The 23,206-nt window shown below is 41.5% G+C and overlaps 2 protein-coding genes across 4 annotated transcripts in view; one reads left to right on the top strand and one right to left on the bottom strand.

The window, feature by feature from the left end:
- The window catches only part of SLC49A4 (solute carrier family 49 member 4), a 59,142-nt gene extending 53,357 nt beyond the window's left edge, over positions 1 to 5,785 (bottom strand). The window contains exon 1 of the mRNA XM_005017530.5: positions 5,237 to 5,785. Coding sequence (XP_005017587.3) covers positions 5,237 to 5,648 — 412 coding nt within the window. The 5' untranslated portion in view covers positions 5,649 to 5,785. The remainder of the gene's footprint in view (positions 1 to 5,236) is intronic.
- Positions 5,765 to 23,206, top strand: part of HSPBAP1 (HSPB1 associated protein 1) — a 37,995-nt gene continuing 20,553 nt past the window's right edge. For 2 of the 3 annotated variants that reach the window (XR_003498563.3, XM_027462092.3), the window contains exons 1-3: positions 5,765 to 5,897; positions 16,988 to 17,173; positions 22,806 to 22,990. Coding sequence is in view for 1 of the 3 variants with exons in the window: in XM_027462092.3 (XP_027317893.1) it covers positions 5,861 to 5,897; positions 16,988 to 17,173; positions 22,806 to 22,990 (408 nt within the window). In the remaining 2 variants the exon portion in view is untranslated. Of the gene's footprint in view, positions 5,898 to 16,987; positions 17,174 to 22,013; positions 22,196 to 22,805; positions 22,991 to 23,206 lie in introns of those variants that run through there. The other variant, XR_003498566.3, reaches the window with a different exon arrangement.

Here is a 23,206-nt window from a genome sequence, read left to right as displayed (position 1 = left end):
CTTTTAGCTTGATCTCACCAAATTGCATAAAAGTCTTACTGCCTTACACTGAGTCTTATCCTGGGAATCTTTAGCCGAGGCTCACACCTGAGGTTGACCTGTGAGTTATCAAATTGGTCGTTTTGAAACACTGGCTCTATATCTTGCATTCACATACCCGAGATAAGAAAAAGTCTATTTCTGAGATCATGACAAAAGGTTGCTGAAAATGTGTTCCTTTGCCACAAGATAAAAACTTTAAAATCTGAAAGTCAGAAACCTTTAAGGGTTTGTGATTCACCTACTGCTGACCTGCTGGTAACCAAAGATCCATATGCTTAGGATTGCTTGGGACACTACAGAACTGCAAGTACTTCCAAGAACACATCAGCATGTTGTTGTGAGTGTCACCGTGGAAGTATTTCACACTATCCGTCTATGCCAACAGTGGCACTTATCAGCAACTAGACCTGTTACAACTTTTTGAAAATGATTAGTAACATGCTCCAATCTTTATTTGCTGCCACAGTCTGAGAGCCTGAGTGACAGATCAGGACCCTGAGACACCAAGCACAACAAGAACACCGAATTGAAGGAAAATCTTCCCCATCTGTTGGCTTCACTTGGCCATTCACGAATGCACCGAGTTCTAGGACAACATCCTGCTTCCTCTTTGCTCACTGTGCTCAACCTCACAACCCTCAAAAACCAAAGGCACCTCACAGACACTTCCTAGATGACATTCTAACACGGGGGAGAGGATGTTCATCTGAAGCCTTCTGCTGTCCCCGTGACCCTGGATGTGAATTAGAGCAGTCCAAAGCCCCAAAAGCAAGATCAGCTCCTCCATGCATGCAGTACAAGGTGACAGCCTGGGACCTTCAGGTATGCAGGCTGTTTTACAGAATTCTCCTTATCTATCACGTGCAGTTTATTTTCTACAGAGAACAGTTATTAGGGCATTTTTATATTAGCAAGACCTGATTTACTACTCACGTTCAATATTCATTACTGTTTTGTCATACTATATTGAAGGATTTAACCTCAAAATTCTCTAGTGAAAGAGGTAAAAGCTATATCACACATTTCAAGGGAACAAAACCGAGAAGCTAGGAGACAGCAATGAAATTAGGAGCTTGATTTTCAGAAAAAAATAAATACCTATTTAAGCAAGAAAAACACTAATGGTTTCAATATACAAGCCAATCTCTGCTAAAAAAAAAATAAAAATAAAAATAGATCACTGAAAGTTTCTCTCCACTTTATAATTTAATCACTAGGATAACAATACTGTGCAAATTTAATTTTAACAAAAAAAGTGACTAAGAATATCTATACAATCCATGTAAGCATATACCTCTTTACAAAAAAGGACCAAGAAATAGAGTACATTTCAGTTTTACCAGTAAAAAGTGACATTTCTTCAAACTCAATACAAGATAAAACTGTATTCCAGAACTTAATGAAAAATATTGCCATGCTATTAAATCAGTTTAATGAGAATTATAAAGAATTTCTGTCTTCGTTGCCCTCCCTTGCTTACATGGGAACATAATGCAGAGGAAATACACAGTATCAGTCTGTGTCTCGCGCTGTAACTATGAAACTAACTTATAAAAAGATCAGAGGACCAGACCCATAATTCAAATATTTAAGCTTTACACTTCAAGAGGAGTTAATGCAAACACCCTAACGGACCTGTCCACATCTACAGTTCCCATGAAATGAAACACTCGAGGCACAAAACATCCATAAACACTTGGGCATCATGTGACAAATGGTAGCTAATTTTAAGCCTGTAAACACCAAGGGTCCATCCAATGGCACACTGAAATCAATTGCCATTTAATTTCAGTCTTACCGAATCTCTGAAGATACTTACAGTTAAAAAACGATTCCCGTATCCTATTGCTAAAGAAAATGCAGCCAATAAGACACATTCAGCTCCTGTGTGTGCTCCATCTCCTCACCTTTCCTCACCAAGACCCAGGCTGGCAGGAACAACAAAACCCCTATCATTCCACCTACAGAAATGGGTTTTCATACTCAAAAGTGACATCCACAAACGTAATCCCTCAGTTTCAGCACGCATCCAGCCCAGCCCAGGACTAGGAAACATCATGGATATCACCACTGCCCTGACAGGGCCCTAGGAAGCAGAGTTTGGAAAGCTGCTCCCGCCTGCTGAGTCCAAAACCATGCTGGTACAAACACACCATCAGCCAGAAGCAGGGAGGCAGGAACAGCACCAAAGAAGGTGGTCACAAAAGTCCACAGGAGACATGTAAAGCCACCGGTAGTGTCTTCTGCAGACACTCCCCAAGGTGCCAGAAGTGACACCATCTCTGCCTTTCCCAGCCTACATTTTCCTCCCAGGCTCCAAGCACATTACCCGTGTCAATGGAGAAAAAGGCCTCCACAAAAAAAATCCAGGAATTAGATTTGGGAAGCAAGGAAGGAAAAGGTCACAGAGACAAACCCTTCTGGGTTAAAACACCAAAAAAAGTGTAATCTGAGCATCACAGATCCCATATATATAAAACGTAAGAGCAGCTAGCTGTTGCTTTTTTTTTTTTGCATGTTTTTACTAAAAATAAACACTGTTACCCTCTTTTCTTAGGAGACCTCATGCTCCTCAGAGAAGTTGTGATGCAATTGAATCACACAGTCCAAGAAGTAATTCTATATGAAGGATTATTAATATGCCCACTGCTGAATATTCAACTTGAATTAAATTAAAATGGGGGGAAAACAGTAACCAGACCCTTATACGCAGCACTGAAACAAGAAACAGACACATACATGCTACAACAGAAGTTTGAAATGGAAATTGGTTTCTGTACCAAACTACATGCTATACTGAACAACTGAAAAAAACAAAAAGACAAATACTTTTGGACTTAATCTGAAGCATCACAACACAAAATCAGACTTAACTGACAGCAGGCAGCTGTGTATTGATACCAGTTAGATACACCTCTGACTGTGAAGCACAGGACTATCTAAAAGCAGAATCTCCTCTCACAAATCCTGACACTCATCTTCTACAGTGTCATACTTCTGATACATGCCAGGTTTTAAATGTTGACACTTCACAAACAGTTTCTTTTCCTGACAGTTTCTTTACCAGCCAACTCCAGTGACAGATGATTGAAGCGAGGAGAGTAACTGGTGTTGTTTCTCTAGATGTTTGGTACAGAGTGAATTCAATCTAACGACAAGCATTTATACCCCTAAGCAAGAGAAATACTGCTCTTGCAAGGTCACACCCAACCAACTTTAGAGTTTCAGAGAAGTCTTGCTCCTCCTCTAGAGAGCAGTTAAAAACCCACAAGGTGCCTCTGGTGGGACATGCTCCACGCGAGAGCTGGGCCACGCTGGCACTCCCAACACGAGCAGCACCACGTTCTCCATGGGAACCACCCAAAAACAGCATGAAACACAACAGGGCCCCCTCAAAATCCACTGCTGCACAAAGAACACGCTAAAGGGCCATAACATATTCTTCATGCATGAAACCAATGAGTTAAGATTCTCTGTTAAGGCAATAAACTGAAGCTGTTGCAACAAGGACAGGAACACAGCAAGATCAAAGAGGTAGTTTGTATCAGTACCTCCATTCATTGTGGAACCTAAAAAAAATAATCACAAGCATTATTTAACATACTCCAGTATTTTTTAAAACCCTCAAAATCAACTCCATAGAAGAGAAAAACATACACTCAGTTCTACCAACACCGGTTCAAGTTTAGTTTTATTTCCTTGATAACAAGAGCAGAGTTGTCATCTTCACTGTAGAAAACAAAGTAACTCACTTTAATTTCAAGATAATTAACAACACTATTATACAGCAGTCTAGACAGACATTGTTGACTTAAGTTTGAATTGCTTGAGAGAAGGCTGGCTGTACAGCCACCATGGACTCATTTGGAGAATGCATTTTCAACCCAATAGGTTTTATTCCCCCAAAGTCTCTTCAGCTTTAGGAAAAGCAATTCCAATTTCAAAGCACAAGCCTTCTCTGCTACAACTCTTCTCCCCATCTTCCTTTACTTTCTCCCCTTTGCTCCACACAAATGAGCTATTAATTCCTAAATAAATGGAATGAGCAGCACTTAACATCAGGATCCACAAGGGTATTTAGGCTCCTATCTCCTGTTTAGAGGCCTGTTTAAACAGGAATTAAAAGACTAAACGCTTCCGTGGATTTAGGCCCAGAAGCTCAAATCTGCAAACACGTGCACTTCAGTGGTCTCCAGGGTGACCACACAAACTTCACAGGCCTTGAAGAAGTTCTCCAAAGACAAATGCTGGTTTTGGAAGTAAACTGCTGAAACGTAAAGGCCCGAATGTGGATTAGGAAACTCTCCCTCGTGCTTGTCTTCCAAAACCACAGAGCCTAACTTCTGGGTTTCTGTTTGCTGCCTTTGCACCGCCCTGGTGCACCAGAAGCAAGCCGTTGGCTTGGCATGATCCATTTTCAGAGATGCAGCATTACACCACATTGCCATAGCCACTCTGAGCACCAGCATCCCTTGACTGAGACATCACCACAGCTGTTCAGCTTATCACTAGAAATCAATGTTACTGATACGACCATCTCAAGGGCCAACACCTGCTGTGGCAATGCCAGAGCAGAGTGGCTCTCCTCCAGACCCATGCAGAACTAAAATGCTATAACCGCTCTGCTTTAGGATCACTGAACCACAGAATCATTAAGGTTGGAAAAGACCTCCAAGATCACCTGGTCCAACCATCCCCCTGCCACCAATGTCACCAACTAAGCCATGTCCCTAAGCACCACGTCCAACTTTTCCTTGAAAACCCCCAGGGATGGTGATGCCACCACCTTCCTGGGCAACCCGTCCCAACACCTCTTTCTGAGAAGAAATGGCTAATTTCCAACCTGAACCTCCCCTGGCACAACTTGAGGCCACTCCTATGACTAGTTACCTGCGAGAAGCGGCCAAACCCCAGCTCCCCACAACTTCCTTCCAGGTAGCTGCAGAGCGCAGTAAGGTCCTACAGAATCACAAATGCTGGAAAAGACCTAAACTTCAGCAACACCCCTCAGCACCTTCCTCACGAGTGGCCTGTGATGCACCTCTATTTGAGATCAGAGCTGCGCAGGTGGTGCCTTAGGGCATCAGTCACCCGATGGAGACCCCACGGAGGTCCCATCCCATCCCGAAGGGCTGCAGCGGGCTGCCCGGCCCCGCCATGCCCCGCCACCCCCAACCCTTCTCGCCCATCTCACCCTTCTTATCCATCAGCCACATGAAGAAGAAGCAGGGCGCGAAGCCGATGGGCCCCCAGAAGACGAGCAGGGCGATGTCCCAGCCGCTGAAGCCGAAGGCCAGGCGGGCCGAGTTCTGGATGGGGCCCCAGGTGTTCCACAGCAGGCCCTGCGCGAAGCCCAGCAGCGAGAAGAGCAGCAGCACCAGCCACCGCCGCCCGTACACGCGACCCGCCGCCGGGGCCAGCCGCCGGACCGGCACCGGCACCGGGACCGGCACCGCCGGGCTCCCCGCAGCCCCCCGCGGCTGCTGCAGCTGCTGGGGCCGCCGCCGCTGCTGCTGCTGGTGGTGGTGGTGGTGCTGGTGGTGGTGGGGCGGCGGCGGGGGCAGCAGGGGCTGCCGCTCCTCCGCGCTGCTCCAGCCTAAGCCCATCTGCGGGGCGCTGGCGGCCGCCCGCCGGGGAGGAGGGCGCGGGGCCGGGGGCAGGGACGAGCCGTACGCGGAGCCCCCGAGCGCGGCGGCGCTGCCCCGGCCCGGCACAGCCGCATGCGCGCTCGGGGAAGGGCCGGCGGCCGCCTCCTTCCTCCGCCGGAGAGGGGAGGAGGGGAGCGGAGCCGGGGAGGCACGGCCGGGCCCGGAACAAAATGGCCGGGGCGGAGAGCGGCGGACCCGCCGTGCCCGGTAGGTGCCCGCCGGCCCCGGGCGTGCTGCCCGCTGGCGGTGCCGGGGTGGAGGGGGGGTAGGTAGGAGGGAGGTGGTGTCGCTGTACCCCTTGCGCTTCCCCGGGAGGAAAGCCTCGGTTTTAGTGTATTTCCGTAGTGAAGCACCCCGGTCCTGCAGCCTGGTTCCTGGAGGAGTTGCTGAGAGATGAACCGAGCCTTGATTTCTGAGGGGGGTGAAAAGCTCAGGAGTGTGTTGGCAGGGAGCTAGACCCCCAGCCCTGCACCATCCCTTCCAATCTTAACCGCTCTCCTTCAGCATCCCCTCTGGAGCGTCCCACCTCAGGAGAGGTGTGATCCCATTACCTGGTCACCTGCAGTCAGAGAGGACAGGGCTGGGTTGGCCCCTTAGCACCTAGAGGTACATTTACTCAGCGAGGTGCTACAGCAGGTGCTTATCCGTGTTACATCAGGTTTGAAGAGGGCTCTCTTCCAAAAACATCCCTTAATAACCCAAAAAGGGTTGGGGTGGATGCGGCGCACCTAAATGGGGTGTCTGCCTCACAGGTGTCAGAGCGGCTTTGTAATGAGGTGGCTAAAAATCAGCTGTGGCCTGAATCGGAGGGAAAAAAAAAACAACAGGATTAATTTACAGCCTGCACGTAAATCCATTTTAAAAGAATTTAGATGAATTCTGAATCATGTGGGCTACGCTAGGCTCATTAGAAACTATTATCATTTAAATAGATTGAAGTATATATTCATTTCATTAGGTTGTATGAGTATTTATCTGTATATCTACCATCTGCACTTGTCATAAAATTAATGGCTCATATGCTGCACAATGCTTCATCTTCCCTGAAAAAATACGCATTTCAGTTTGGCTCGCTTAGGAATTCTGTCACAAAGATTGGAAGCCGGTTTGATAAATGCCTGTGTGCTTAATTGGGAAGAGCTAAATAGTGGGATCCACAAGGGCTGGTTTTAGATGCAGTGTTAATGTAATTCTGTTGATACATTGGGCAGCGCATGACTGAAATTCAAACGCGATGCCCAACCCACAGTTTTGCAGCCAAAACTACACACTCCCGTGAAATTTCCCCCCAAAACATACGGACATCGCATATTGTTTAGCCCACACAGCTCTGTTTGCTAGACAGAGGCCCAAATTAGGAGTTGCAAGCACTCAGGGTGGAAAAAGGAAATTTATACTAACCAAAATGATCAGAAATACAATCAAAAAGAAAATGAGGTTTTGTCTAGAAAATTTCAGTGTCTTCCTCAGGAAAAACATTCAGACGCAAATAAATACCAGAGAGGTGTGCAGGTAGTAAAGTAAAACTTCAGCTTGCCATGTAGAACTGTGATGAAAAAAAACAGAGTAAAAATATTGGACAAGTTTCAGACTTGATCATGACCGATGTGTATTCTGTTAGTGCTCTTTTTTCCAAGTAAGATTAATTCCCTGTTTTGCTTGGTCTTCTTTATACATTACCACCTCCGTATGGTTTAGCCCGTGCCAAAATGTTCTTTCGATTTGAAATGGCTATGTTACTTCTATAATTTAATTGATTTGATGGCATTGTGCCAAAGACAAAGTGCTGTCATCTGAAAAAGTAAACAAAGTGAAAAAATGTTGCTCCCTTTGAACATTTTTCAATTAGCTGTAGTAATTGCAGGGCTTTCTTGGTTATTCTAGTAGCAAGAAACTAATCCACTAATAAGGCAGGTGGTGCCTTGCAGTGTCCTTTAACTGCAAAACTTACCTCTTGATATCTACATGGTAAAATGGAAACTTCAGTAAAATTATTCAATAACTTATGCAGGTCACTTCATCATGTGAGAGTTTTAGAGATATTTTGGTGCATGCATGGGCCAGCAGGAGAGAGAATCTTCTGAGAAACAGTGACAAAAAAAAAGGAGATTAAAATAGACTTGGAAAATCTAGCTTTATTTACTATTGACTTAATTATGATTTGAATAATTTATTTTAACTGCTTGATTCTAAATCACTCCGTCTTTTTCATAGCTTCACAACCCATATGCAGATCTTTCTGTCACGGCCTGACCTTTTCCATTCCGGCTATTTAATTAACACAATGTAATATTCTGTGTGAATTATTCTTGTTTGCAGGATATGGTACCATTTAAATTTGTTAATGTAAAGGAGCAGTGCATTGTTGATAAACTGTTGGAAACCAAATTAGCTTTATCTTGCAGCTAGCTGATTGCATTATTTCACTCATGGGTATAATACTTCTCTAAATATGCTAATTTCACTCTTTTCTCCGTGTGGTGACATTTTTACTGTTCTCATTACTGACATTTGTAATATGTGGGGTGGGGAAATCTTTTCTTGCTTTAACCTCATTATAATGTAGCTAAAGAGATTTGAATATTATCAGATGAAGCGCACGTACATTCTGGCAAGTGGAAAGGTTATTTTGTCTCCTGGCCCAGAACCTTAATGCCTATAACTGGACTTGCACAGACTACAGTGCCTAGATCCAAAACAGTGATATAAAAGCCCTTCCAGTTATCAATCACACAGCCATGAGAGCGTATCCGCTGGTTAGGTGCCTCCATTTCAGACCTGAAAGCTCTCAAGTTGCTTGCATCTCCGTATGCATGCCTGCCTGCCTATATCCGTGCTAAAACCCTCCTGAATTCTTCCTAGGAGAAGTTGGTGGCCTCGTGCTTTGATAGACTGGTAGTGACGGATAAAAATTGTTTGGCTGAAACTGTTAGTGCTGCCAACTGCTCATCCCATCCCTGAGACAGGCCGGGCTGATCCATTAGTGAGTTGGCACCTCGACTGCGCTGTTTTAAGCTTGGCTTATAAAGATAAACTGAAGGCTTTGACGGGTTTGTTGTAACCCTGGGGCATCTGCAGAGCCGGATTCAGCTTAAACACACCTATCGTGAAACGGTTGAGTTGAGCAGTTAGAGGATTATCCCCCCATGATGGAACCTCCAACTCCTAGGGCATTAGCAAGTGCCGTTTGCTCTCTCCAGTCATCAGGCTTTTGGCAGATCAGCTCCCCATGTGACTTTTTTTTCAGAGTGATTAGAAGAATCTCAGCATCCCCTTGTTTCTGATGCCTCTCTCCTGAAACAACGCCCAGCACTATGTGTACAGTCTGGTTCTTTCTTGTTTCAGCTCATCTCTTCCAGCCTGACAAGTGGCAGTTGATTGCAAAGGCTAGAAGCGTTTTGACACAAAACGGGCAGGATCCTAAATTCGTTTAAAGATTCAAAAGTGATGTTTAGAGTGTTTTGAATATTCCCTCCAGCATCCAATAAAAGGCATGTTTTCCAAAGGTTTCCCTCAACTGCTAGACTTCAGTCAAGAGCTGTGACATTATAGTTTCAGAGTTCTCATACGCAGCACCAGCACAGCAGAGAGATGTGATGGTTTTCCTTACACCCTCTGTCCTTGCACAACACCTAGGAAGAGGTGTGAGCAAATCCTGTCCTTCCCTCATCTAGTTTTGACATTCCCTTCCTTCTAGTTAACGCAGGAACACGTTCAGGATCTCCTCTGTTTTCAGCCTGTTTTGGGCATCTTCCAGTCTGTACCTTTCAGCTTCTTTCTCACCTTTCTCTTTTACTGAGAGGAAGATAGACTTCTAGCTCTACAGTCATACAATGGTTCCCTTGTACTTTGGGATGAAAAAGGCTTTACAGTACTTCTTTTTTTTCTTTTTTTTTTTTTTTTCTGTTGTTTTCTTTTTTCCTTCTATCAAAAAGAAAGGAAAATACAGAGACATGTTCAGCTTATGAAAGCTGAACAGTTTTATTCTTAAAATCAAATGTCAATAGTATCCAGCGGACAGTCATTTATACCTTTTGATCACAGGCTGTGTGTGCCCACGTTGCATAGTGACCATTGTAGGGGAGATGATTTTGTGGTTTGTGGTTAGCCAGAGCCCACTGCAGGGTCCCTGAAGGAGATGCTGGGCAGCTGTTTTTTCATGCGGATTCTTCCTCTGTGGTTGGTTAATGAAAGATGTAGGGAATACAGGCCGAAAATCTCAGTCTCCTTGGGTCTTGATCTGCCTCAGTCTTGATCCCATTGTCTCTGATGCCAGCAAGAAAAGCTAGTCATTTTGCACTGGTACTGGTCTGTGCATTGTGTCTCTGGTGAATGATCAAGCTTTGTCATTGTTCTCCTACTGTCTTACATCGAGGCAGCAAGGAATAACGTAATCATTGCCCAGTTGTAATGATTGGAGTGTTAGGGCGTTCATGTATACAAAGTTCTGTGTATCTGGCTGGTCACACGTGGCTATCATACAGTAGGTGTGCTGGGATACCCCTAACAGCAGCTTGTTGTATTAGCTGTGAAAATCACAGCCTCCTTGCCCAGAAGTTTATCTTTCTGTAGAAACTGTTTCTTTTATGTTGAATATTTACATTAAGAAACAAAACTAATGTTATTGCAGTGTTAAGATTGAACATTAAGTTACAAGAGCTTGGTGATTCTGATTTTTGTGAACTGTATTAGATCAAATTATCCTTAGCCCTACATTGCATCAAAGCAGGATGTTAAGTCCCTTACATGAACCCCAAGATTGAAAACAAAACAAAACACTGAAAATAGTTTTTAACAGATCAATTTCCCCTTCATTGCTGGCAACAAGTGCATTGTCAGTGTGTTGCTGCATGAGGAAGTTTATAAAGGTAAATAGCAACATAAAAGTTAAGTTGACTTCTGCTTGCTGAATGAAATAATGTAAACAGATGTAAGAGCAGCCATGCTTTTTGCTTAGTGTTATTATAATACTGGCAATCCCAGAATCCAATACTCTGATTGTACACTTGAGAAACTTTTCTGGAGGTTCACATGGTGAATCTTTCCAGTTTCTTTCAATGTATTAATTTATGTGATTCAAAAATACCTGCTTTTATTCTTTTAAAGTATAATTTCATTTTGAGAATTGTACCTCTAAAAAACTTGGGCATTAATCAAGATATGTATCCAGTGTATTATAATAATGAACAAAGCCATGTATAACTCCATCATCACCCCTTTGTAGGTCAAATTCAAAAGGCTCATTTGTGTTATTGACTATTTACTACAATAGCTTACGGGAAAAACATATTTTTAGAATACTATTCACTGTCACTATTCAATATTTACTACAATAGCTTATGGAAAAATGGTGTATTTTAGATTTAGAGTCTTTTGTTGCTGTCACTTTGAAGTTCACGTCAATCGAATTTGCAGCATAGGACAACAATAGTCGTAGTTGGTTACGGCTTGTGACTGAATTTTGTGCAGGGCATTGATCAATGATATAGTCATGGATATATGTTTACTACTAACAAGGAATAGGAAAATAAACAGAAATACAGTTTATTTACAACATGAACAAATTAGTTTTTTTCTTAGAAATACAGATGCTCATTCTCTGATGTGCCAATTCCTTTACTTTCAATCAAAACATTATATTCAGTTTTGTATTAAATTTCCCATGTGTTAGGAAGGTTGTAAAAAAAAAATGTGTATGAGTGCTGGTAAAGTATTGGGAAGGAATGGGTTTGCTACTACTTTTCCCCAGCAGCAGGTGAGTATAATTTACATGCCCAACAGACAGAAAGGTGGAATTGTAGCAGCCTAGTTTCAGAAAGAAGGCTGCCTTGTTGGATAAACTCTTTTATATCCTGATGGAAGGCTTTGTTCAAAGACCATAGTCTTTTCCTTCAAAAGAAAATGAAATTCAATTTATCTGACAAGTGCTGCAGTCTCATGTTTCACTGTGCTTTCAGCAATTTTGCCAATAGGGCATATACAATGTTCCTTGGAAATACATTTAATATCACTTGTCTCAGTTGTACATATTCCAATTTTCCTGGTTTTGGAGTTAAGAAGGAGAAGGGAGAATATGAAATGCCAGGACATGCAGGCAGGATTTACAAGGACAATTTGGGAAAGGAAAGCATTTCTTCTACTGGAAGAGATCAGAAGAGCTGATAGCTTGATGTTTATATTTTTTAGCTGAAGACAGATACAACTGCTTTCTGGAAGTGCAGTACAGGATGGCAGCAGGAGAAGCAAAGGGCAGAAGCTGGCGAGGAGTTCTGGACTAGCTTTCTAAGAAGAGCCCTAGGGGATTTTGGAAGGAGTTTCATAAATTTATGCATGATCTTGGGGTGCAAGTCCCTCCCAGTGTTAGATTCAGTGTTCTGCCTCTTACTCCACCCCCTAAGAAGTCTGATAGCTATTTCCTTATTTTTTTATTGTAAGGACAGTTTGAGGGCATAGCCCATGCTCTTATCTTTGTGTCTTGGGTCACTCAGGCTTGCTCTAACTGTGAGATGCTGCAGCAGGACTGCAAAGTGTGTGCACACACCACTTGCCTTTTGGTCGCAAAATTTTCTTGGGAAGGACATCCTGATTCTTTTATTTTTTCCTCCACCATCAACAGTAGCAGACACTGAGGGCAAGGAAGGGTGTGCTTATTATTTCAGGCTGCTGGAAGAAGCTTTAGGTGCCAGTTTTACCAGTGCAGGAGCGTGTTCAACAGGTCTGTCCTGAGAGGCTCCATGTAACAGCTAACTCTCCTACAGTAGCCAAAACATCTATGCAAATCTAGTTTAGATGCCCCTAGGTTATGCTGTATCTGCAGTGGTGCCATACCCAGAGTCAAAAATAATAGTAACAGCAGTAAGTGGTCAGGAGGACAGACCTGGGTGTTCATGCAGTGTGTCCTGAAAACTACCTGGATATAAATAGATGAATTCTGTTTGCCCAGAGTAGGCTGATTATAGTGCGTAACCTTGTAATCACATGCAGATTATTTAATTATTATTATTATTTTAATTTACAGAGTTAATGTACTGAGAAATCATTAAGTCTGACCTCCAAACCAAGTCACTTCTTTTTGGTTTAGCAAATTTCACTGTCCCCTGTTCCTTCTTCTCCACTCCCGGCTGTGGATATTTAATTAGCTGATTTTTTGAATGCTTTGACTCCTCTATATTAGCCTATTTGATGCCAATTATTTCTTTTATCTTCTGATACATTATACTTCTTTAAAAAAAAGAAATAAGGCTGATAAAGTATTACAGATTTGCAAGAAAAACAAATTGACAGTGCTTCTTCCTAATATGTTACTGGGATTTCCTTGTACTCCCTCTTTTAGAAAATAATTTTAATACCTCTCAATTAAACCTCATATTTAAGCAGCAGGGTGTTTTGGCAGAAGCCAACTACCACTCGCTAATGAACTCCTGTAATTTGCTAAATTATTTTAAATGAATGAGAATACATTTAGCTTTTTAATGACAGTACATTTAACTTCTGAACAACTTTGATCAAGTCACTTTTCTTCAGACTGCCTGCTGAGCTAAACTCTTTATTCCCAAGCCCCATTCAGTTACTCTGAAAAATTGTTAATCGGAAACAAAAAAATATTTTTTTCTTTTAGAAGCACAAGGTCTACTGGAGAGTACTTAGCAAATTCATCCTTATTCTTTTACCTGCCCTCAGTGCTGAAGTCTGGCCGAGTCTTCGTTTTTGGCAACACTTCATGTAAAGATGACTGGAGAGCTTTGTTTTTTTAATTGGAAGATCTCTATTTCACACTGTTGCCTTTCTAAAGAACACCTAGGTTTTTCACCAATTATTTAGGTTGTCACAGTTACAAAATTTGAGTTAAAACTTGGTCAGTTTTTCAGTTCCTGGTTGGATTCTATACATGCCTTCATGAAGTCAAAACATGAGACAAATTATTCCTGTTTCCTTTTGTACTGTGAAGCCACATCATTTGTTGAGCCTGGTTGAAAGAACTAATTTAACAGTATTCGTTTTCTCTCTTGGATCAGAGTACAAGGGAGAAAATGAAGACTCCAACAGAGTTTTTTTCTTTTCAAAAGGAATATGCATTTCTATCCTCTCCTGCTACCTGATTTCCCTCAGGAGTTTGATCTCTAATGCCCGGGATATGCCAAGGACTTTTTGTTTCTTTGCTACACATTTTATTTATACGCATTTTACTTATAGACACTGGTGTCCAGACTCTGTGCCCTTGTAAATGCTATAAAATCTCAGGTTTTGCCTAGGAGCAATTACCATCAATTTCAGATGAGGAAATACTGAGAAGGAAGAGTCCAGCTTGTGAGGTCTTCATGAAGCTGTGACAACAATAACTAAGGAAAACATTATTTTAGATTGCTTTTTTTTTTTCTGCTAATACCTCTTCCAAGAGGTATCTGTCTTCAGATATCTCCTTTACCTTTTATCATTCATATAGTATATAGTTCTTTCAGAAATCTGGGTGACTCATCAGTGGAGATCTCCAAATTACCAAATACCTATTTGATGCAGTACATGATAGTTACCTTCTATTGTGTGCCTTTTCAGTCACAGCCATTTAGATATGCCTGACAAATATTATGGGGAATGAATTATGTTTAACTGACTGTAGTTCTCACCAAGGAATACATAAAACTGATTCAAGACGCTTAAAGATTCTTTTCACAAAATTGGCAAGAATTCCCATTTGTCTTTTCCGAAAAACTAATGTTCATTTGTCTAATGCTTTAAATTGTCTAAAATGTCTCAAACTCCACTGCTGATTATATCAGCAGTGTATGTGGTGTATGCAATTATTTTATCTATATCAGGAAAAGATAAACACTCATTTAACAATGATTTTGATACCACTTGAGGATAGGAATGATTAACATCAGTCTGAGACAGACTGTCCTCTTTCATTGTTTCTAAATTTTATAGGGAAATAGGTTCAGAACTGAATCAAGTGTGGAGACATGACAGAAACCTCCGGCTAATGTTCAGTAGTGGAGAGGCTATTTAGTTAAGCTGTGTTGTGTTTTTTTATTTGGCACTTATGCAAGCTCTCCCAATAGCTTGAGCTGTGAGCTCCCCACTGAATATTCACTGTGGTTAAAACCACACCTTTCAAAAGCACAGTATGCATGTGGAAATCACATCAGCAAGCCACGCAGAATCAACAGTTGAGTTGGCTTTAGTGAGCCTTCCTGTCTCTCCCAGTAAAATTTCTGCTTTTATAGAGAACATCCCAACTACTGGCTGAAGTTACAGGTTGAACTCAAAGTTTTGCAGTAAAACTTAGCTGTAGAAAATCCTCCAAAAAATGTTTCTGTGGATTTAGGTCCTTTAAAATAATTAAATGTACTGCCCTTAAAACAAAAGCAATTGAACAGTGGAAAGGACAGCCATGTGGTGATAAACTTAGCCTAACAAGGAATAATTTCGTTTTAACAAGGTAAAAGATATGCAAGGCCAGCCAGCTCCCATATCATGAACACCAGCTGTGTGAAATATTTACAATTGCACCGTTCGAAGATGGAAGAAGCTGTATAAATCCCTCTGGGAGTGCTCAGGTCTGGACTGAGCCTCACGTTCAGTCTTTGAGCAATATCACTGAAGAAAAACACACCGAGCTTTGTCCTCTGGCCCTGCCTGGCACCAGCTCCCTGCGGCCTCACTGGCACCTGCAGTTGTGCCTGCTCATGGTGGCTCTGCCATCACTGGGCGAGCTGCCTCCAGCTGTGCTCACCTATCACTGCGAAACCCCCCGAGGCTCTTTCCGTGGGTGCTGAGGGCCATATGGTGTGGCATACGGTCCCTGTGCGGCCTCCTTATGTCCTCCTGGCTGTGTGAGTTGCTGGGGTGTGAGACTGAAGGCCGAGTGTCGTAGACGGCTCTGTCGCAGCAACACCATCCTGGCAAGCGCTCCTCCGCGGCTGAGAGGAAATGTGGAAAACAACTCAAACCCCAAACTCCCTCCTCTCATCTGCCCGGAGAATTGGAAGCCGTTTTTTAAATTTTATGTTCTGTGGCGATAAAATATCAGAGGCCTTTGTTTTTAAAGCTATAAGCTGGAGTTGCCTGCCACCAGGTGTGAAAGGCATGTGCAGGATGCTGTTCTGCCATTCGTGCCTCAGTATTCCTATATTTTGTTAGGGTAGAAACAATCCCAAGGAACCTTCCTCAGCACCCCCTGCTCCCAGTGCTTCTTCCCCTGTTGGAGAAGCCCTGTGGGCTGCTGGCTGTGGGGCTTGCTGGTTCTCCACACCCGGCCTCCCACCTGCACACACTGAGGGGAGCAGGGGCACCGGGTGTTAAGGGGAATTTTCTTGTCCTGTATATGTTTAACCCGTTGTGGATGCTAGACCATATTATGACCCCTAAATAGTGTGAGTGAATAGGTTTGTTTGTTCTAAACAAGTCATGGGGAACCTGGCGTATTTAATCAGTATGTTAAATGTTAGACATAATATGGATACTGATCCTGCAGGAGTTAACTTCAGTAGAGGTTACAATAACAAATGGATTTTTTTTTATGATCCACATTTGTAGTCCACTGCTTCAGTTCTATGGAACTGATTTTTTTATTTTTTTTAAACAGGTTTTCCTTCTCAATATGTCCCTAAAGAAAAGTTGTTCTAAAAGTGCTGAGTTTATTCAAGTTGCCTGCATTTCAGCTTGACAGTTTCAGTGGGCCATATAACTCTCTGAGCAGCAAAGGACTAAATTGAAATCTTGAATTAGCATAGTTCTTGGATTGACACAATTTTCTCAAATTCTGTAAATGAAATATTAAAACTTTAAAAATACTTGCTGCTTTTGGTTGCGCTGCAATTTCTTGGTTTAAATTAAATGCATAGGAACCTGGTTTGCTATCTCTGACAATACTCTACATTTTGTGGAAAGAATTCTCTACAGAAAGACTGTTACTAGAAAAATGTATGGTCTCTAAACTCTGGACATTATTCATATTTTTTTTTTATTGATAGCCTAATTCTAAAGCATTTGGCTACAGTGCTTTACTGCCCAATTACAAGTTAAAATTCCAAGTGTATGCCTATTTATTTATTTATTTTTATATTTTACATGCTAATCACTGTTTTAAACTGTAATTGAGTGTAGGAATGTTCTCCCAGTATTTGTAGTAGAAGTGTTACATAAAATTTTTACAAGTGCGGTACATGAAAAAATCAACTATAAACAGATGAAGTATTAGTTCTTAATATTTCCCCTGCTGTGGCAGATTATAGATAGCACTTCATGTATCATAAGTCATTTCTTCACTGCTCTTTTTTTTTTTTTTCCTTACACAGGTGAAGATGTCAAACCGTTTACTCCAGAGACAGCCAAGGAAATTGTGATGTCTCTACAGCAACCTGCAGTCTTCTGTAATATGGTTGGCGACTGGCCAGCCCTGCACTGGAATGTGAAATACCTTTCTGCAGTGTTGGATGGAAAGACAATAGAGTTTAGAATAGGATCGAAGACAATGGATTTAGGTGAGACTGAGATGGACTGGTGATATACTTCACAGCTCTTTTTCTTTTTTAGGTTGCACAGTTCTCTGTCTCTCTGTTATCATTGCTCAGTCTCTAATGTCTTACTTTTCATCAGTCTTTATTTTTAGGACAGTAGATTTGGCCAGTGGTGGGACTCTCCTTTCTTAAGTGCTTATTTGTAGTAGTAAGTCTGGCAGGTAAAACTAACATGTAAGAATCAAGAGTCTCAGTTTCCTTTCCTTGCTTTGTAGGGTATGCGGTTGGTCCTTGTCTTTTACGTGATTCAAATGTTCAGACAGACTCAGCTTCTACATCCACAAACCTTAGTGTGTTTAAAAATTAGTTGATTGACCAGACTATCCTCTTTTTTCACCTGTAGAATTGAGATAATTCTCACCTTCCTCCCAGAGGCTTTATAAGACTCTGGTAGGGTTTTTCTTTTTTTTAAATAAAAAACAAAACTTTAAGAACCTGTGATGAAAGATGCTGTAAAGTATAAACCATTAAAAAAATCACCTGATGGCCAGTTGAATAATTTCACCTCTAACCTTCCAGATTGACTTGGAGATCTAGGAACACATGATGGAAAAAAGGCAAGTTTTGCAGTTGATTTTAAATACTACAACAGCCACCTGTAGCTATACAATGCTAGCCAAGATGTATCTATGGACAGAAAGAGTTTCAGACCAGAGTGGGAAGATACAAGATCTGTGTGCATCAAACTGTCAATCTACTCGTGACTTTAGAGGTTATTCATTGGTTTATTCATATATATGAATATCTTCTGAACATGCTCTGCATATCCTTTGTCCTCCCAACTACATACCAAAATGCAGTTTGCCATGTGCTTCTCCCTTTTGCCTAAACTATCTTCTCTCCTTTCCATCTCTTCTTTTTCTCTAGACCAGTCAACTACAGCTTTAAAAAAAAATGCTTAGTGTAAGTCAAGTTCTTCTAGACCCCTTCTGGCTGTTATTTGTGTACTCTTCCAACCTTCAGCAGTTGGACCACCTCTTTCTTGGAGTGTAGGGTCTGCATAGAGACTCCAGAAGAGGCTCTGCCAGTTCCCGTGGAAGTGGTAGGATTACATCATGTTATATTACTTACAACACTGTGTGAAATTTGCTTTCTTTCACAGCATCATGACAATATTATTTCATGTTCAATTTGTTGCAAGAGAAGTGATGAAACAGAAGGAAGTGTTAGAGGGGGAATGCTTGGCATTTTAGGATTTCAAAGCATATTACCAGCTTGGATTAATGATCCTTTTGTCATCCCTGGTAAAGCAGGTGTTACATGCCTGCTTCCTACAGATGTGATAACTGTCTCGTAGAATTAATATGTTGGTACAAGTCTCCACAGCAGAGTCACTATACTTCAGTGTAGCATCAGCTAGTTTTTGCACAACACATGAAAGGCACCCTATTGCCCACAGGGAAGAAGGTTGCATATATATGACATTTTCCTTGACACCTTGTTAATGTACCTCAGTTCTAATATGCAGGGCTCGCCAGCACAGGTAAAAGGATAGCCTCCATTAAATTAGCAGGCATTTTTGAGAGCCAAATGGGTATTCCAACTGGGAAACTTCAGATGGGACTCATGGAGTGTTTTGTGGATACGTGATGGATTGATGCTGCCAGTTAAGTAGATAAGACTTACCTCTTAACAATAACTTGTAGTCACTAAAGATATGGAGTGGGCTTAAACTGGAATTTGCATCTTGAAGTTGCATCTGTCTGTATTTTACTTTTTCCTAAAGACATCAATCTCCAGGCAGCAATCAGTTTGTCTCCAGGAACCTCCATTATATGCTAATGTGAGCTAGAAGTGTCTTCAGGAAGATGGTTAGAGCTGTCAGGGGTTATATTGTAACTGAATGAGACTTGTGTTGCTATAAAAGATTTGCATTGTAAGGATATATTAGTGAAGCCATTAGCCCAGCCATCCCAGAGTCTGAAATAGTGTAATACATTTCATGTGCCACTGTCATTTGGAAAATGGTTGATCTCACTCTTGCGTGCTTCACAGTTTTTCAATGAGGGCCTCTCTTTCTTATCATTGCTTATGCTAACTTTCCCTGATGAAATGGAAGCGGCAGTGTGCTTAGAGAAAGCAACAGGAGAATACAACTAAAATTGTATTGGCATCTTTGAATACTCGTCCAATGTTAACAATAGATTAATTGCCTTAAGACTAAACTAGTCTGGCACTGAGTTGGAAACATGCAGGAAGGAAACTCCTCTTGTCGGTGTATTTTCACGTCACTCTGAAATGACTGCTTCAGAGTTTCTGAGATTATTTAAGCCACTGGGTTCACCTGGAAAATCCTAAACCATTTGAAACCTCTTGCTATGACAACTTGTCATCTTTGGTACCACATCTGCAGCTTGTGTGGAGATTCCCAAACAGAGGATTCCTTAATATAAAAAAGTGAGAACTGCTGGTGGGACAACTCAGTGGGAGTTTCTTGGATTTTGTATTTGCTTTTCTTGCTAGTTTGGAACTTCCTGAGGCATTCAGATCTGGAAAGTATATTTGGCAGATGAAACATGGGACACACGGGAGCTAGCAGTATTGCTTGTGTGAATTATTTGTACATGCCTAAGTGTATGTGTTTGCTAGTATTTTGTCTTATTACACAAGTTAAACAATATGTGTCTGTTGGAGGAAAAAATGCAATCAGAGGATTAAAAATTGACAGAGATAAGATGCCTCCAGAGAGTACCAACATTCATTATAAGAGCAATGAAGGTGCAATTAATCAGGAAATCTGTACCTATCTACTTCCAGCCACGCTAGAAGATTTATTTTTCTGAGGTGGGTTAAAGGGCGGGAAGCAGCTACTGAAGTTGAGTTTCTGGCAGAGAAAATGCAGCAGTATAACCTATCTATCTGACAGCCACCTGGAGCATACCAGCATGTACAAAGGAAGAAGAAAGCTGACTCAAAAAAGACTTTTTTATACAGACTTCTCCTTTTGATCATTTATCCGGTTGTATATTAAAATGAATAAACAAAGAGTTTACTGTGAAGAATCTGGAGAGGGCGAGAGGTTGTCATGCTGATCAGCTGTGTGTCATGAGATCTTGGGAGGAATTTGTTCTCAGAGATGCTGTAGTGGAGCTGATCCCGTCACATACACTAGAAGAGGGCTGCAACTTGGACATCTGCCCAAAAGATTTTACCAGTAAAGACAGTGGAAGAATTCAAGCCTCTGAGATTTAATGTAGAGGGGACTGCAAGGGTGGCTATAGACCCCACTGCTGAATAGAAAGCTGAGAGCATAGTACAAACACTGCAGGCTGAATAAATGTCACATAAAGCTGAGAGCTGGATTAGTACTGGAGTTGTATGCGGATGGTCAATTTTTAGGTTTATGAGGGTACCTGTGCTTTGTTATAATGTTAAATTGTTACTCCTTGCTTGGATTATTTAGATAATTTTAGTTCCCCAGCAGTTCTGAATGGATATTTAGTTTTCTTTTACATTTGAAGAAATGGAGGAGACATTTCACTTCCATTTGTACTTGCATTTTAGGATATCTTCTAAGGCTGTTAGCCCTTTTTATTTTCCTTAGTATACATTGCAAATACTCCCCCTGAGCAGAAAAGAACTTGACATCTGACAGGACTAGACCTTAACTAAGGAGGAGCTGCTGTTGTGCAAAAAGCACTCCCTCCCTCCCTCCTTCCATTTTCAATCTGTGGCATTAGGTGGGCGAGAAGACTGTCATGCCTCCAGATGTCATGCCATGAGACAGCATTGGTCGCTTGTTTTAGACTTCTGTGGCTTAAACTACAATTTATTAATTACAAAACATCTTCAGCTTTTAGTCATTAAGTATTAGCAAACTGGTTAATGATGTTTTTGCTTTCAGCTGCCCTTTGCTACCATTTTCACCTTAGTTGCAGTCTACAAATCCATATAAACAATCTGTCTAGATTGCCCAAATACTGTTGTTTTTTTTATTACTATCTATTTTTCCCTAAGCACACACATCTTGGCACTGAACTAGCTATAAATTAAACCAAGAATATTGCCCTGAAGAGACTGTATCCTTGAAGACATTCTTGCCATTCATAGCTGGATTTTTTTGAAATAAAGCTCAGTGTAATACTTTGTGAGCTAGAAAGAACATATTTCTTGCCTTTAAAATACTTGCCTCCTGAGTTATCTAGGAAAATAGACAGTGTCTCGAGCACTCTTTTTTCTCATCAAAATAATGTAGATATTGAGCTAACTTCAATAGTGCTTGTATCTTTTATCTAATTTTTCCATCAGACCGTCTTTTAGTAAAATGATGTGCATTGCATTAATGACTGGGTATCAGGAGAGAGCATTGAACTGCAACACAGAGAGGGAATCAGATATAGGGTTTTTTTGGTTATTGCAGGTGCTTTATATGTCTTGCATGCAGTTCTTAGGTTACGGAGCCCTTACAGTGCAGAGACCCAGGTAACATATTACTGAACATTGGGGCTTATCTGGCATTTTTTAGTTAATGAATTTGATAGTGAGGGGAAGGAAAAGTGCTACCTAGGATACTACAACAGGGAATGACAAAATGATGGTGATAAAGGTTTGCAAAAGCGGTTTTCCCACCCAGGGGGAATAAGAACAAATGTATGAGACTGTATGGGAATGGCTGTGATAAGAAAAGGAGAGTGGTAAAGAACGAAGAGCTGCTGCGCAACAGTGAAAGGATCCCATTTTTGAACAGCTCTGTGCAAGTTACACAAGGTTAAATTGCAGCTCCATCATTGTCATTCATGCAGGCTGCAGTAATTTTTTCCTCAGTAGTGACTATAGTACAGTAATTTTATTATTTTTTTTTAAGTTGGATAAGCCTCTTTGAAGCTGACGCAATTAGCAGCTGTAGGAAATGAAGATCTCTGATAACTGAAAGGAAAGCCTACTGTGGTGGGGGCTATCTTGTGGGCCTGCCAAGTGACCTGACCTTGAGCTGAAAGGTTGTATCAGTCAGCATGACCAAAGCACAATGGAAGCAAAATACTGCTGGTAAACTTTTCTTTTTTTTTTTTTGGTCTGGCAAGAAGCACCTCAATATGCTCTCTTCAGTCCCAAATGAAATATAGGGACATACGTATTTTAAATGGATCATTGATGTGTGTGGCTCCATACTTTGCTTCCTTTGCATTGCTGCTCTGATTTAGTCATGCTTTAAGTGGGAAGGATGAATATGTCCATCTACAGAAATCCATGGAGACAAAATAAAGGTTACACAAATACTCATGTATGCATTTGCAGCTCACATTTAAGAAGAGAGACTGTGCAAAAGACAGTCTTAAGTTGCTTAAGGGACTTGGGTGTATTAGTGAGTTAGCATATTTAACGGTGCCTTGCACATGAGCAGCAATAACAGTTGGTATGCTTTTACCTCACAGCAAATTCATGGTAACAGCCTTTCACTTAAACCTTAATGAAAAAGCAATGATCTCAGACACTAATCACGAGTTAGTGATGAGAACCATTTCACTGACTGGAGTCAGTCCACCTAGTCCCACTTTGTATTTCATGTTGCATTTACACAGGGAGAAATTAATTACTATTTTTACTGTTTATGTACTCAGTGCTCATGTAGTATTTGGCTTTTCTTTTGTTGCTCTAGTTCCCCAGTTTGAAACCAGGTGTAGCTATGTGAAAGCTACACTTGAAGAGTTTTTGGCTTGGAGCAGTGGACAACCTTCTTGTCTCTCTGGACCATTCAGTTGTTTCGAGTACTCCAAGTATTGGGCTTATGCTGACTACAAGTACATTGCCAGGATATTCGAAGACAAGGCAGAAATTTTCCAGGTAAAGCATTCATATTATCTCTTACTAGCTTAATCATTGCAAATTACCTAGTGTAGCTTCTGCTATCCCCTTCGCCCATTTTTTTGTTTTAATTTTGAAATGAAAGCTATTGGTTTTCAGGCTGGTGCCATGTGGCAGCCAGCCAAATTTCTGGGTCTCCTTATATGCCGAAAAACAATGCCACATTTAACAAAAGCAACTGCCAGGTTGGCAGCA

This window comes from Anas platyrhynchos, chromosome 7, assembly GCF_047663525.1.
Source record: "Anas platyrhynchos isolate ZD024472 breed Pekin duck chromosome 7, IASCAAS_PekinDuck_T2T, whole genome shotgun sequence".
NCBI classification, from domain to species: Eukaryota; Metazoa; Chordata; class Aves; order Anseriformes; family Anatidae; genus Anas; species Anas platyrhynchos.
The sequence above is the reverse complement of the archived record's forward strand: the minus strand, read 5'-3'. Positions and strand labels throughout refer to the sequence as shown.